At 40.1% G+C, this 16,731-nt stretch overlaps 1 protein-coding gene across 1 annotated transcript in view; it reads right to left on the reverse strand.

Moving 5' to 3' along the window:
• Positions 1-16,731, reverse strand: part of Aspm (assembly factor for spindle microtubules) — a 39,759-nt gene that overhangs the window by 6,078 nt on the left and 16,950 nt on the right. Inside the window, exons 11-21 of the mRNA XM_040738420.1 lie at positions 16,425-16,570; positions 16,251-16,336; positions 14,958-15,179; positions 13,305-13,512; positions 13,071-13,213; positions 12,338-12,466; positions 10,534-10,728; positions 4,316-8,200; positions 3,026-3,192; positions 1,394-1,487; positions 355-504 (exon numbers count right to left, since the gene is read on the reverse strand). Coding sequence (XP_040594354.1) covers positions 355-504; positions 1,394-1,487; positions 3,026-3,192; positions 4,316-8,200; positions 10,534-10,728; positions 12,338-12,466; positions 13,071-13,213; positions 13,305-13,512; positions 14,958-15,179; positions 16,251-16,336; positions 16,425-16,570 — 5,425 coding nt within the window. The remainder of the gene's footprint in view (positions 1-354; positions 505-1,393; positions 1,488-3,025; positions 3,193-4,315; positions 8,201-10,533; positions 10,729-12,337; positions 12,467-13,070; positions 13,214-13,304; positions 13,513-14,957; positions 15,180-16,250; positions 16,337-16,424; positions 16,571-16,731) is intronic.

A 16,731-nucleotide genomic window follows, 5' to 3' on the forward strand; every position in this document is an offset into this window, starting at 1 on the left:
AAAATATTTTAAATAATAAACAATACTCAGGTAAGAACTTAAATGACTTATAAATATGGAAAAAACTAGAAATGACTGTAAACAACTAAATCCAAAACAAAGATGTAATTCTATTCCCATTCAATCAGGGTGTCTCCGAGGCCACTGCTGGACGCGGATGCAGAGAAACAATATCTAGAGAGGGGGGATGAAGATGAGTACAACTACATCAGTGGATGATCACTCATATTTCTGGCTCACAAAACAGTGACCAGTTTCTCATCCTTAACTCACTCTATGAGCAATCACCCAACAGTCTAAATATCCTTACCTTATCTAAGTGCATGGAAAAGTGAGTGCAGAGGACAAGCTAACCTGAATAGAGATGACTGAATTAATGTGTTCCTGTGCATTCCTCACAGCCACATGGATTCTGTACGCTCGCTGGATTCTAAGCGCACACATGTGACAGTATGCAGCCGCTGTAAAGTGGAGAAGTCGAATTTTGGCTTTCTTTTCTGAAACCTAAAGTACAGAGAGAAAAAGTTTCAATAGAAATATAAGCAACATACATTTAAATATTTTAAAGCAGAAAAAATTATTGTCTAAGCACATAAAATTAGATAAATGAAATGCATTAACTGTCAACAGTTATTTTCACTTTAATTCAAAGTAATTATAATTCTTAACTACACAAGAGTTCTAATATGATAACTCATATAACAAGATACAAAAGCAGAATTTGGGCCCTTTACTAAAGAAACACAGCATTTAGGTTAACAAGCTGGCTGGAAGGCAGGTTTTAAGGCAGATCTGTAGTACTCAAGAAGAGGCAGGTATAAGGTTCGTAAAGATTACAGCATTCCAAGCAGAGATGTTAAGATACAGAGATATGAAAGCTGGAAATTTTCATTTCCCCAGCATCAGAAAATTCAGCACAATTAGAGGGGGGAGGCTCTTGTAAAAGCTTTCTACTGTGACCTTTGAGATTTCTAATTAGATATAATGAATACATGTTTTGTCCCTTTAAACTTCAAATTGAATTATTTTTCCCTATGCAGGAGTTCACATATCCTTATCCCCAATGTCAAGGTCTTCCTAAAAAAAAGAATCCTTCTTAGTGAAGATGTGGTCATCACAGGAATGGTTCTTAGAGATGTTGGAGAGTAGCAAAAGGCTACTTCCTCCAAACACAAAGACCAGACAGTCTTGGAAGTACTTTTGTCAAGTGTTACTGCATTAAATTTTTTTTAAATCCATTTTATATCTTTGGGGTGACCATCTCTGGGAAGACACAGGACCACAGAACAACAGCAAAACAAAATCTATGACAACCAGTCACCTTGTTAGATGGCTGTGTAAGTTGAATTGAGTTAATGATTGTGCAAATGAGTTGACTTTTATTTATACTTACTTTTAAAATCAACTTTTCACGAGCTTCTCTTGCAGACAGTGTAGATCTCCATTTTCTCTGGATTATAATTGCTGATGCTCTCATCTTCAAGAACCTGAAAGTAGATTAGAATAACTTTAAATCAGTTTAATCTAGTCAGCGTAGTCCCCACAATACTGAGGAAGAAAGGCAATGACACAAAATGCAAACATGTACCTCGTACTTTAGCTCCAGTGGTTACATTTTTACATATACAATGAGAGCCAGTTTTGCAATTAGCAATCTCCTATTGCATAAAATATAAACTCTGAAATCCAGTAGGACAAAGAATTTTGTACATTTTCCAATAGTCTTATTAGGAATTAGAAGAATTACTAGATGAAGGAAGTAGTGACTGAAATAAAATCATCAAAGGACAAGGGACACTACTGGAAAAGATCGATTCTAGGACATGAACTTGATACTGAATTAGAGAATAATGATTAGCTTCTCTTAATACCATGATTCTTAAGAAGGAAAGTATCAAAGAGAAAAGGTCATCATTTTTGGTACAGAAAATTCAAGCATATACCTTAATACTGATAGTAAGCATCACCTACATCGTAAACCATTTCCAACAGTATTGGTCAACGAGTTGTTCAAACCCTTGAAGTCCTGTTTAGTGAATTTTAAGCAATTACTGATGCAGTGGTTCATTAATTCTGGATAAAGGAAAATCTTACACTATGGCATTAAAATAAAAAAGATATCTAGTAAAATTTTCTGAACAGTTTGACATTAAGTAGGAATAGAAAAGTAAATTCTGTCAGGACAGGCTGATAATCAGGCTCTTCACCATTAAGGAAAATGTAGAAGGAAAATAATACACCATATACCAAAAACAAAACCCAGACTGCTCAATCAGTAAAGTGTCTGCTGTACAAGCATGAGGACCTGAATTCAGATCCAGGTCATCCATGTAAAGCCAGACATAGCTGAGCATGTCTGTAACCCTAGCACCAAGGTGTGGGTGGAGACAGGTAGATCTACAGCTTGATGGGTAGTCATTCTAGCTAACTTACAAGTTTGGTGAAACATCCTGTCTCAAATAATAAGTGGACATTGATAACCTGTCTCTATCACCCATACATATCACACACACACACACACACACACACACACACACACACACACACACACACACACACACACACGCAAAATTAACAGTATTTGCCAGTGGCTAAATCAACAAAAAGTACAAATCAATACTGGACCAGTTCACTCACTTTACATTCATTCTTCTGGATTTGAATTACGCATATAAATAGTTTTACTAGCCGGGCGGTGGTGGCGCACACCTTTAATCCCAGCACTCAGGAGGCAGAGGCAGGCGGATCTCTGTGAGTTCGAGGCTGGGCTGGACCGACAGCCTCCAAAACAACACAGAGAAACCTTGTCTCGTAAAAAACAAAAAAAAAAACAACAAAAAAAAAAAGTTTTACTAAATTATATTATCAAAGTTATACTTACATAAGAAAACTAATCTCAAAAGATGTATTTCATGTGAAAACACACAACCTTTAAAAATATAGAAATTGAACAAAAACAATTGAAAATAAGCAGTGTTACTTTACCTAGGATCCTACACACTTCCAAAGAGTTTCAATACATTACCTCATTCTCTCCATCTTGGCACAGAAGTATCCTTGAATAATTTTAGCAGCTTTTACTAAAGCTAGGTATCTCTTGCGTGCTTTCCAACACCTATACCAGGCTTGAATCCTGCAGGCAGCTTCCACTTTGGATAAGTATTTCTTAGCTTTAGACTTCCTCAATCCAGCCTATATCAAGCATATAAATACAATAAGGATATAATAATGGTCAAAGATTATGAACTAGAAAGAATTTATGCAACTGATATTATATTAAAACAGTTAATATGCAATTAATGGAAAAACATTAATTATAAAAATCAAGTTGGATTTTGCCTGTTTACTAGACAGACACAGTGAGCCTTCTGACAGCAGTGGTTATTACAATAGTGGATGTGCAGGACATACTTTATCATGTGCACTATGACTGACTGCCAGCCCACTTCAGCACAGCCTAATCGGAAGTTTAAAACTGTAAGCTATGCATGATTTGTGAAAAGCCAGATAGACGCTCACTGTCCTCAATACACCCGGAAGAACAGAAATAAGATAAACTCCACTTTCTGGAGAGAAAGAGCAGCAGCTCCCTCTCCACATCCGTGATTATATGGTCTATGCAGCAGAATTTTGAAAGCTAAATACCTCCCAATTGAAGTGAAATACCTCCCTAAGCCCCTATTTGTACAAAATATAATTCAATTGCCTTTCCATGAGATCAGTTCAACTTTTCTGTCATATAGCTGATGATATCCTTAACTAAAAACTAAAACACCCAGTGATTCACAGCATCTGGAATTTGAGCACACTTCCTGTTCTCCCCAGCCCTTGGCTTCTTCATACCAATGTCCTTGGTTTCTTCTTTCTTTCTTAGGGTCACATAGACTTTGCTCAATACTCTTGAGCTCTTATGTTCTCCAGATCCCAGTCTTAGGCCCTCTTCTTCCTAGACTTCCTTCCACAGGTTCAGTTATCAGTAGGTGATAAAAATGTACAAATCAAACTAAAAAACCACTGCTCTTCTGACCTCCAGACATGGTGACACCCTGCTGGAATATCTGTGAGACACTATAGTCTGGTGCTCTACAATGAGCCCCATCATCATCTCAGTCCCTTCTCTCTGATCCCTGTGGCCATGAAGGTTGTATCTGCTGAATTGCTAACATTTTATTTCCTTTTCAAAACTGATCCATAATAATGCTACAGCACCACCACAAAAACATATATTTTTCTGCTCAATAAAGAGCTTTAGCACGTGCATTTGACAGAGTGACTCTAGAGTGGCAGCCAGGTGATTCTGGGACAAATTACTTACCTGGAAGCCTCTTTCACACTCTGCATGCCTCCTTGCTTTAAAGGCTCTAAAATGCTTCTGAATAATCACGGCAGCCTCATGCTGGTCCTGAATTTGTTTTGTAGTGTTCAAATCCTGAAGATGCATTTGCATAAGAGTTGTTTCTTCCTTACACGCATGGAGCAGAAGAGCTTGCTGTCTCTTTTTATTTGCTCGATATTTTTCTTGTATTATGTTTGCTGCCCACCGAAGCTGCTGGTAGAAACGGCGCTGCCTATGCATCCTATATGTGCTTTGTATTATGACAGCAGCACTGTGTTTTTCTTTGAAACGCCAGCTTGCTTTTATTCCTCTATGTGCAGCCACAGCAGAATCCCACTGTCCAATACGTCCCATAAGTTTTTCTCTTTGTAATTTCATAGTTCTGTACATTCGATAATGCTGTTGAATTATGATCGAGGCACGTTTCCAAGTGTGAAACCTAACATATGTCCTGTGCATTCTAAAAGTAGCCTGGATAAGGACTGCAGCCCTGTGCATTTCTTGTAACTTCTTTTTTACCACTAGTCTTCGATAAGATGACTGTATTGTAATGGCTGCCTTCCGTAACTGCAAGAAGTGGTACAATTTATGCTTGGTGTCAACCGTGGCTCGGTATTTCCTCTGAACAAACAGGGCAGCTTTTCTGAGGGCAATGAATCTCCTCCTTACTACTAAAGCTCTAAAGTTCCTCTGAATAAGGGTGGCAGAAGAGTGCATAGTCTTCAGCTGACGTCTGGCTTTCATCCCCCTAAAGGCAGCCTGAAGGGTCACAGCAGCATGTCTCTGTCTGACGAAAAGCTGCCTCTGTAGTTTTGCAGCTGCATGTGCTTGGTATTGCTTCTGGATCACAGCCGAGGCCTGCTTCAGACCCTGGTACCTCACGCAGGCTCGGTGCATCCTGAAGGTGGCCTGGATGACAGTGGCAGCCCTGTGCATCTTCTCCATCCTTTTCCTCACCACCCATCCTCTGTATGATGACTGGATCTTAACAACTGCCTTTTCCAACAGAAACTGTCGGCGACACTTGGTGTGAAGATTTGCACGGAATTGTCTCTGGACCCAAATAACACTTTTCCTGAGAGAGAGGAATTTTCTTCTCACGAGGAGAGTTCTGTATCTCCTCTGAATGAGAGTGGCAGCCTCGTGCATAGCTTTCAGATGTCTCCTAGCTCTCAGTCCCCTAAAGGCAGCCTGAATAAGTATTACAGAGCGTCTCAGTATATGGTAGTTGTGACGCTGAATGTTCCTTTCTCTCACTGCTCGGAATCTCTGCTGCACCATTTTTGTCACCTTCCTTAACCTATGAAAGTAAGTTTGCTGTCTGTATCTTCTAAAGTGCGACTGAATGAGTATGGCCGCGACCCGCATCTCTCTTACAGTCTGCCGGACTTGCGCTCCTCTGACACCTGCCTGAAGAGTTCTAACAGCCTGCAGAGTTGACAGGTACTTTTCACGCTGAATTTTACCTAGACGATACACTCTGTATCTCCTTTGAATTACAACAGCTGCTCTTCTCATCCCGTGGTATCTGACTCTCGACCGATGCATCTTAAACATGGCTTTAATAAGTGTGGCTGCCACGTGCATGTGTTGGATGTGTCTTCTTACTCTAACGCCTCTGTACACAGCCTGAACTTTAACTGCTGCTTTCTTTAAGTTAAGATAGTCCCGACGCTGCTGGGCTGTAATTTGAAGATTCCGATACCATCTCTGAATTATCACAGCTGAGGTTCTGTAGTTTGTGTAATTCCTTTGGGCTCTGTAGGCTCTAAACTTAGACTGTAGAGTGACTGCTGCTTTGTTGCATTCCTTTAGTCGCTTTCTCACTTTCATACCACGGTAAGCTGACTGTAAAATTACTATAGCTGCTTTTGTTTCCAAATATAAACAGCGCTGTTCCTGTCCAGCTTTGTAAGTCCTGTAAAACACCTGGATCTGAAGAGCGGCTGTTCTCATGATCCTCCACTTCCTCCGCTGGACGTGCATTCTGTAATAAGACTGTATGAGGGCAGCGCATTCGTGCTGCCGCGCGATCTGTCTTCTCAGGGTCTTTCCTTTCCATGTAGCCTGAAACACCAGAGCAGCACGACGGAGTTCCAGGTACTCCAAGCGCTGCCTCTTTCCTGCAGCCCATGCCCTGACATGCTGCTGGATGACTATCGCTGCTGTTCTCAGCAGTCTGAACCGTCTCAGGGCCAGGAACATTCTAAACACAGACTGGATCTTCACTGCAGCCTCATGCTCCCGCCTGAGCCGCTGCCGAACTCTCCAGCCACGGTAGGCGGACTGGAGGGAAAGCGCAGCCATTCGCGTCGTGAGAAATTGGGTTCGCACATCACAAGCAATCTTGCGTGCCCTGTACCATCTCTGAATCTTCACAGCAGACTGGAGCACAGTTTGGAATTTCACCCTCTGACTGTAGCCTCTGAAAGCCCTCTGAATGGTAACGGCAGCTGTGGACTGTTGCCTGATTATCTGGCGTACTCGGTGGCCTCTGAAAGCTGCCTGTAAACAAACAGCTGCTCCTCTGACCTGCAAGTATTTCTGCCTTTCACTGACCTGGGCTTTGTAGGCACGGTAGAAAGTCTGAAGGACAACAGCCGCCTTGTACATCTTCAGGTAGCGCTGCCTCGTTTTCCTCATTCTGAAGTAAGACTGCAGCGAAATGGCAGCTTTGCTTTGCATCCTCATCTGCCTTCGGACCAGGCATCCCCTAACATATGCTTGCAGTTTGACACAGGATTCACGCACCTGCAAGTATTCTTTTCTCTTCTGTGCAGCCAGCTTTTGGGAACGGTACCACTGCTGGATAAAGAGTGCAGCCGCTCTTAAATGTAAATACTGCTTACGTGTGTGTTTCATTCTGACAAGGGACTGCAGCTTTATGATGGCCTTTCTGAAGCTCTGAAATTTCTTTCTGGATATATAAGCCCGATAATATGACTGAATCTTTATAACAGACTTTAAAGTATGAGTAAACATTTTCCTGGCTTGCATCCCTCTATATGCAGACTGTAGAACGATGACTGAAGACCGTGTTTTTTGATAAGATGCTAGAGCCTTCCTGGCTGAGATGGAAGCTCGGAAACGAGTCTGAATTATGATAGCTGCTTCCTTTACTCTCTTATATTTCTGCAACTGTTGATGCCTTCTTACGTGTGCTTGCAATCTGATAACCATCTTTTTCAGGTTTAAAAATCGAACTCTTTCCTGTCTCATTCTCCAATAGGACTGAAGAACACAGGCAGCTCGAATTTGCCTGTGTGAATTACGAGCCTTCATCCTCCTGAATGCAGCCTGCAGTCGAATGGCGGCAGCTTGTTTCTGAAGATAGTCAGTGCGTGCTAGCTTCCCCTTCCGGTATGCCCTGTAGTACTTCTGGAGAGTCAGGACGGCGTCCTTCCGTTTCTTGTATAGCTTTTGGGCTTGAAAGCACCGAAATCTTCTCTGAATGGCTACAACACAAGATCTAATACGAGTATATTTCTGCACTTGCCTGTGCCTTCTATACCATGACTGTATCACAACAGCGGATCTTTCTCTTGCTTGTTTCCTGAGATGCCACTCTCTGAAAGCTCGCTGCAATGTTACTGCCGCTTGAGTTTGTAACTGCAGCTTGCGTCGCTTCCATCTTCTGAACATACACTGGATGACAAGGGTTGAAGATTTCAGCATCTTAAATCTTTGTTGATCTTGGTCTCTTCTTAAGCACGCACGCCAATGCCTCTGAATAGTAACTGTGGCCCAAAGATATCGTTTGTAAGCTGCAAGAGCAATTTTCATTCTTATCCTAGACTGTAGGATGACTGAGTAGTACTTCAACTTCAGAAACCATTTTCTGGCGGAGTATCTTCTCCAATAGGCCTGAGAAAGGCAAGAAAGGAAACAAAGTAAAACAGACATAGACTTCTGAATTGAACACTCAAAAATGCTCATTGTTCTAGCATTCTGATTTAAAATAATCATGGTAAGGGCTGGCTCAGCCAGCCAGGTCCAGAAAACACGAATTTGGGTCCTAGCACCCACATCAGGTAGTTCACCATATTCCAAATGTTAAAATGTTCTAAAAGGGAAGAAAAAAAGTGCTGAAGGGTTACAGGTTTTGTTCTTGTTTCTTGACATAATGTTCTAGACATCAAAGCCAATAACTGTTGACAAGCAGTCATTGTAGGAGGCAGTCCAGAGATGCTAAGTACGCCGGTGGCTGTGACAATGCAAATACCATGCTATTTTATAACAATCTTGCTCATACACAGAATTATGGAATCTCTTAGGGAACGGGAACAAATTCTCTATGTCTGAGACATATAGATGACTGTATATAAAATCAAAGAAGGAAATAGCTCCAACTTTACTGGCCCGGCACTCCTGCAGCATGTCTCCTTGTGAAGGTCCCAAGCTTGTCTAAGCACACCCTACAGAAACATTCATTCTGCTGACTCCCGTTGCTGCAAGCTGCATTGTCTTCTATCACATGGGTTTGCCTTTCAAGACATGCTAGTATGTGTACTATATTGTGTTTCTTCATAACAAAATGTATAATTAACATATTTATCCAGGTGCATTCTAGCTTATGTATGCAAAATGACTTTAAAAGTTAATAGCTGCCAGGCGGTGGTGGCGCACGCCTTTAATCCCAGCACTCGGGAGGCAGAGGCAGGCGGATCTCTGCGAGTTCGACACCGGGCTGGACCGACAGCCTCCAAAACAATACAGAGAAACCCTATCTTGTAAAAACAAAACAAAACAAAAAACAAAAACAAAACAGTTAATAGCTATTTAGAAAATATTTTTATGTTATTATAACGAAATGAAGCAAAGTTAAGCAGACACATGCTCAGAGTTGCAAATATTGAGCTTTTAATCTATGCTCCTTACAGATATTGGTTGGTAAACTCAAACTAAAGAGATGGAGGAGCGTAGACACATAGCTGTGTAGTAGCTTTAGTATCACTGTTAGAATCTGTCACTAAAATGTTAGTGAACTTTTTTATTTTTGTTTTTTGTTTTTCAAGACAGGGTTTCTCTGTGGCTTTCGAGACTGTCCTAGAACTAGCTTTTGTAGACCAGGCTAGTCTCGAACTCACAGAGATCCGCCTGCCTCTGCCTCCCAAGTGCAGGGATTAAAGGTGTGCACCACCATGCCCAGCTGTTAGTGAACTTTAATATTAAGGAAGATAAGTTAAATGTCTTGTCCTAAGAGCCCTGCTTAGCACAACAGAGATTTTATCATCATTGTGTGTGTCAACTAAAAATAAACAGCTCACACTACCCAAACCAGCAGGATGCCTTCACAGAGCAACATACAGCTCACAAAGCAGGAAAGAGGGAATAGAAACCTGTGTACCTGCTGCCACCAGATTGTCAACTGTGGTGCTGAAACATGCCATCAAGAAAAGACTTTACCAAATGGTGCCGGGAAAACTAGAAATCTACATATAGAAGAGCGAATCTAGACCTTTGTCTCTCATCTCACATGAAACAACTCAAATAAATAAAGCCCATAGTGTGAGATCTGGATCCTACGATGCTCGAGAGTGAGAATTACCAAGTGGGTTCACATCAACTTAAGAAGCCTTTTTACCACAAAGGACAGAAGCAGAAAAAAGAGCTGCAGAAGTGGACATAGTCTGCCCACTAGACACCTGACAGGAAACAGTATCTAGAATAAAAACTCAAACGTATAAACACCCAAACTCCAAGTTTTTCAATCAACAAGAGCACAAACAAATTAAAACTGGTAGCTCTCAAAGAGAAAACAAATGACAGCAAGGAGGCAGTAAGTGCTTAGTCAACTGGGCAGTCAGCCACCCGTATTCTCCAGTCTCACATCCTTCCATTCAAAGTAAGCGACAGATGGAAAATACCTGAGGAAACTTTCCCTGTCACTGTTCCCTGAAGAATCCACACAACTACAATCCACACAGCACGTACATAGCACATGCACAGCACGTACATATTTCAAACCTTCCACGATGGGAAGGAAGTACAGAAGTTATATGCAAATACCTCCAAATTTGGGTATCTGCATGGGGCTCCAGGACCAATCCCATCCTGACACACCAAGGGATAGCAGTACTTGAAAATGAATTTTATTATGCTCACTGAAAATTCTATCACATATTTCCTTCTAAGGTTAAAAAAATAAAAAACAACAAAGATGTTTAATGTTTAAATATAATTCCAGAATATCATACCTGAATAAGTGATGCTGATTTACTTTGAAGTTTGGCCAGTTTTTCTTTTTTCAGCATTAGCAATTGTCTTTGTGCTGAAACTCTTCGCCAACATTTTTGAATAACTAGAGCTGCATTGGCCTGTTTTTGCAGTCTTCGTCTGGTTAGAAAACTGAGAACAACTGACTGAATAATTCTAGCAGCTTTATTTCTTTCCTTTAATGAGGAAAAGAAAAGAACAACAAATCTGAGTTAACCATTACTTTAACAACATAAAGCATGACTGATGCCCTGTATGTTACTGTCTGGAGCATCCCACATGAAAGAGTGGGCTTCATAGAGGCTAGCTATACATGCCAATTATTAGTCAATAACGATCGGTGGGTGCTGTCTGCATGGGAGGTGCCTCAGTGTGGGAACACAACCATAGCACAGATCAAATTGTTATTCTAAAATATGAAAAGGGCAATCAACAGATTAACACATAAACCAAGAAACAGGAAAGGCCATGTAGTACATCACAGTACTAAGGAGGACATAATAAACTAGACAATTCTAAACTTGGGAAAGAGGAATGATGCCTAACAAAGTGATCAGAGCATCACAGTGCATTTTCAGTACCTCTGCCAAGCACTTACATATAAATAAATTCAGCTAGATGCACACTGCTAAAATAATGGTAACTGATGAAAAGGTTTTAGAAATGATACAGCTCAAAAATATAGAATGTTTGGGTTAAAATTAAAAACACCAAGAGCATCTTGGATGTAAGAGACTAAAGTAAAATGAAAGTTAACTCAATTGCAAATCCAATTTTACTTCAAGGAACCAAAACCCACAACTTTATCTGTTGTTAGATAAGTTGATAATAGAGGGAGGCCAATACACTACAAGAATTAGCTAGAAAACTCCCCCAGGCTAAGGGCTACTGTGTCCGCATTTGCCATTACTGACCCTCTCTGAAGCATGCCATCATTTTTAATGCTGTTCCTACTGTTCCATCATCCAGCTGACAGTTTATTTTATTTCCTCCCCTACATGAACCAAATACTATTTCATTTTGAGTTTGTGTCTATTTATGGATAGGAAAAACTAACATCCAGGGACCCAGGAAACAGTGTCTACCTGCCAGTTTGTTGCCACAGAGCTTAAGAGACTCTATTATCAATAGAGGGTTTGTACTAGTTATAATAATAACAGCACAAAGGCAAACTCTAAAAGCTGAAAAGGTATCTCAGGATAATCCTTATCAGTCTAGCAGCTCAGGAAACGCTGATGAGAATCTAGAGAGGATGCTACACAATGTTCCTAATACAGAGATAGAGATGTCATCATCACTGTGTAAGAGTGGGAGTACAGCTAGCAGGAGAAAGCAAGTATAAGAAGTGATCAGATTAGCCAATAAAACGTAACAGGAACCATTAATTCTTAAATTAGCCTTTGTGATGGTTTATCTCGGTAGTAAACTTGACTGGATCTCAGGGAAATTGCAGGATCCGACCTACACTCAAACCCAAGCAGCACCAGAATGCAGTCATGCATAGCACAACTGAGGCACAGAGACAGTTTCCGATATCAGGAGACAGGGTGGACTGCAGTAGAAAAAAGCGAAGAGGTAAGGCAAGGACTCCCAGCTCATTCTTCACAAATTTACAAGCAGAGAAGTTATCTATGACCTACAGCATATTATGTGGAGGGCAGGCGGGGGATGAAAGATACATCAGTATACTCCAAAACTTATGTAATTAATAAGTTATCTCCATCATCTTCATTTGTGAAGTTTAGTGGAATCCTGTGAAATACTGGTCTCATTTTCCACAATTACCTGATGGTGTTTTAGGTCTCGTTTTAGTTTATGTTTTCTCCAAGTTGTCTGTATAAGTCGGGCAGCTCTTATTTCCTTACGGAGATCCAAAAGTCTTGCACAAAGAAATGACAAATAGGTAATGACCACCTAAGAAAATTACAAAAGAGGAAAGCAGAAAGTCAGGAGGGAACTAGAATGCACTATCAACCTCTGGGCCTCATTGAGAGTGACCATCACCCCTTTAATCCCATCCTTCAGAGGTAAAGGCAGGCTGATCTCTTGAGTTGGAGGCCACCTGGTGATAGGCAATGTCCTTCTGTGTATGTTTGTCTTACTGGTTGATGAATAAAGCACTGTTGGCCAATAGGGAAACAAGATAGGTTGGACTAGGAGTCAAGAATTCTGGGAAATGTAGCAAAGAGAAGTCACCATGTAATCCAGGCAGGAAGTGACATTAGCAGGGCAAAATCAGTATATACAACCTGGTCTACACAGTGAGTTCCAGGAGTCAGGACTAACCAAAAAGACCCTGTCTCAAAAAAAACAAAACAAAACCGGGCGGTGGTGGCGCACGCCTTTAATCCCAGCACTCAGGAGGCAGAAGCAGGCGGATCTCTGTGAGTTCGAGGCTGGGCTGGACCGACAGCCTCCAAAACAATACAGAGAAACCCTGTCTCGTAAAAAAACAACAACAACAACAACAAAAAAATAAAACAAAAAACGAGTGATCATGAGGAAATCATTCACTAACCTTTTCGTCTGGAATTGTGTTTGACATGTCTGAATGATGAATCATAGCAGGTATTCCTCCAAGATCTCTAACTGCAGATCTCACCAAATGGAAATTTTTCTTTTCATTTTCTAGAAGTTCTTTGTATAGTTCTGGAGTGTTTTCTATTAAATACACAAGTGACAAAGAGATGACATTAGCAAAACTCAGACATGGCAAAGAAGGTGACTACTTAATCAAACCAAAGGGACCAACCATGATCAAGTGCTTCAAGAGACAGATCCAGACAACCTCCATCGGATTCAGATGAAGAATTTAACACCACTGAACCAGTTTGTGCGCAGGCCACGGACTGGGTAGTGCGCTGGCAGATAGCATCAAAAGGCACATAGCATGGGTGGTAGTGGTGGATCAGGTAGCACAGCACACGGCCATCTGAGAAGGACACTGTAAAATTCTCCACCTGCATGCAAATACCAGAGAAGCAATCAGTTCTAATTAGATATTAGCATAAACGTAATTTAGTCTTTTATTTCCTTATAAGAGCTAAAGGCAGAGTAATTGATAATGTAGACAGCAGTGACACCAGTCATAATCAAATTTTTTGTTCTTAAATAACATTTCAAAAGTAGATTTGAGTATAGCCTTTACTGTCCTTGGTTGGATAGCATCTCTCAAAATACCACCCTTTCTAGAACCTCAGAATATGGCTTTATTTGAAAATCAGAGAGATACAGATAGAAACAGAACATTGAGTGATGGCAAAGGAAGGGACTGAATTAATGCAGCTTCAAGCCAAAGAACAAGCAGGATGGCTGACTTGTACTAGAACATAAGAGAAGGGTACGGGAGAATGGCCTTTTATGAGACTATGGACTGACCAACACCATGCTTTTGGACTTCTGGACTCTACAACTGTTGAAAGAATAAAATTGTACATTAAGTAAACCCGTGAACAGTCATGTATTCCGGCAGGCTTTGGGAAAGTATAAGACTTAAAGTCAATCCTAATTGTTCAACCTCAGCTGAGAATGAGTGCCTCAACACTTGCAGTGGGCAACCACACAGGCTGCCACTATCGATTTCACAGACAGAAATAAGTGTTAACTGTACTAAATTCACAACTAATTATCAGTCACATCTTTAATGCTGAAGGATCTGATTAAAACACTGGCCACCCTTACAGCTAATCATGTTTCTAGTAACATGTCTTTGAGGTATAACAGTTAACTATATCCCTAGTAACATGCAATCTATACCACTGGTGCTATTCAATAGTCCTTATCAAGGACCTTATCTGTATGTATCATATAGAAAGTATCAATGTGGCCATTGTTATAAGACTCCACCAAGGTCTGTTACTCTTTTCCTCCTTTCTGCATGATGTTTCTTTGGATGTTACTATATAGAAATGTCAGGATTTCCATGCCTCAACTCTATAGTATCTGCCATCAAAATTTTTCTTTAATTTTGTGAACAAAAATTCACACATATGTCATTGTAGCCTATTCAGTTATCCCCTCCACTATCACTGCCTCCCCGTTCGACAGCCCCTTCTGATTTTGTGTCAAATGCGTATATATGTATGTGTGTACATAAGTATACTGTCATATATATGAATTTAAATCTAGATTTAACACAGAAGACAATGCAACATTTGCCTTTTATCAAGATTTTTACATTTCTTGGGGATTACTGTACTCTGTTCAATTGATGACATTATATAACAGGTTATACAGACTACAAGATGGTAATCACTCTCTTGAGAAACAGTTTGCTAATAATGAACATGCATAGCATGTGTGTATGTAGAGAGGCTAAATATTTAAGAAAAACAGAAAAAGATTTATGGATTCCTTAGACTTTAGCCAAGGTTTGTTAAATTACAACAAAAACAGAAAGACCAACCTGCTTATCATAGAAGGCACAAACAGCATTCACCCAGTCCATCAATAACTTAACACTGTCACCATAGCGTTCAAAGGACCCACTGTTCCTTTTGTCCTTTTGCTTATCAGCACCAGCTCGAGAATGGCATGACATGGCAGACATTGCTCTTTTTATATTGTATGTGTGTGTTAGGAAATCAATTTCTTCCTTTAATTGATCTAAATTAAGGGAAATATCCACCTGAAAACCACAAAAACATTAAGTACATTTCTATGTTTTTCATTTCTTTTTTAACCCTCAAAAATTAAAATAACTGTCTCTACAAAAAGAAACTGAAGATAGAAAAACAAAGACACAAACAACAATAAAAACAGCCTAATCAGAAATTTCAAAAAAGGGGCCGAAAGTTCAGACAGCTCAGGAGGTAACGGCCCACTGCAGAGTTATGAAAACCTAAGCACAGATCACTAGCATCCATGCCTAAACTAGTTCTGGCAGCACGCCTGTCACCCCATTTCTAGGGAGGCAGAGACAGATGTATCTTGGGAACTTGTTAGCCAGCCAGTCTAGCCAAGTCAGTGAGCCTTAAGTTCAATAAATGACTTTGTATCAAAAACAAACAAAACAAAAAAATCCAAAGTGAGCAACCAAGGAAACATCCATCATTATTTTCTTACCTCTCCACACATAAACATCTCTCTCTCTCTCTCGACAGGATTGAGAGGTACCAATGTCTCCAGTAAAGCATCTCTGCCTCTCCCTCTCTCTCTGTCTCTCTCTCTCTCTGTCTCTCTCTCTGTCTCTCTCTCTCTCTCTATCTCTCTCTCTGTCTCTCTCTCTCTCTCTCTCTCTCTCACACACAGTATTTTTAGTATTTTTTCTTAAACCCAACAAAAACTACCTAAAATATGTATTTTAGCACAAAAACACATTTTTAATGACAGTTTCCACACATAATGACAGAAATGTTTAGTAGCTAAAAATATGAACTTGGGGCTAAAGATATGGCTCAGCCATCAAGGCTAGACTCACAACTAAAGAATATGAATTAAGGTCTACATAAGTCTGGGTTCTACATTTAGCTCTTCTAGGATAAAAACTTTAGCTTCTTTTATGAGGAAGGAAGCAATATTTACATTGTCCATAGCATAAAAAGATTAAATTGGGAACTGTAAAGCAATTATCACTGTTCCTAGCATAGAATAAGGTCCAAAAGGTGAGTGAGTATTGCTAGCTTTCACTTGACTAGAAATAATTTTAGTAATCAGCATTCAAAATAGATTTCAAAAAAGTATGCTGAATACACAATACCTGAAAAGCAAATGCTATTTTCCAAAGCAACCCAAGTGTTTTCTCTCTGTGCCTATCCACAATATCTTTAGACAAGATAGTGTTTCCTACAAATGAAAGACAGTGTGTTAGCGCAATCTTTGCAGACATCAAGGTTCAGCAAGACACTACATTTTATTCATATTCAGTTTTTACCATATTCATCAGTTAGTTGAACCCCTCGCGATTTAAGAACCTGAAGAACAATATCAACATTGTGCATCTTTTGAACTCGACTTATTGCAGGAATCCTGAGTTTCTTTGACAGATTCCAGTTCTGTGTGAGAAGTTCCATGGTTCGCCTAGCAGTAAAGAAATTTTCAGTGAAGCCTTTGTATACGTGTTCATTTAAATAAAGTTACTGCCTATGTAAGTCACACAATTATAAACACATTAAAGGACAAAATGACTCCCAGAAACTATTCCAAGTTTCCACTGCTTTAGTTAGCAAATGAAACTATTT

The sequence above is a fragment of the Mesocricetus auratus genome, unplaced genomic scaffold, assembly GCF_017639785.1.
Source record: "Mesocricetus auratus isolate SY011 unplaced genomic scaffold, BCM_Maur_2.0 Super-Scaffold_100676, whole genome shotgun sequence".
NCBI classification, from domain to species: Eukaryota; Metazoa; Chordata; class Mammalia; order Rodentia; family Cricetidae; genus Mesocricetus; species Mesocricetus auratus.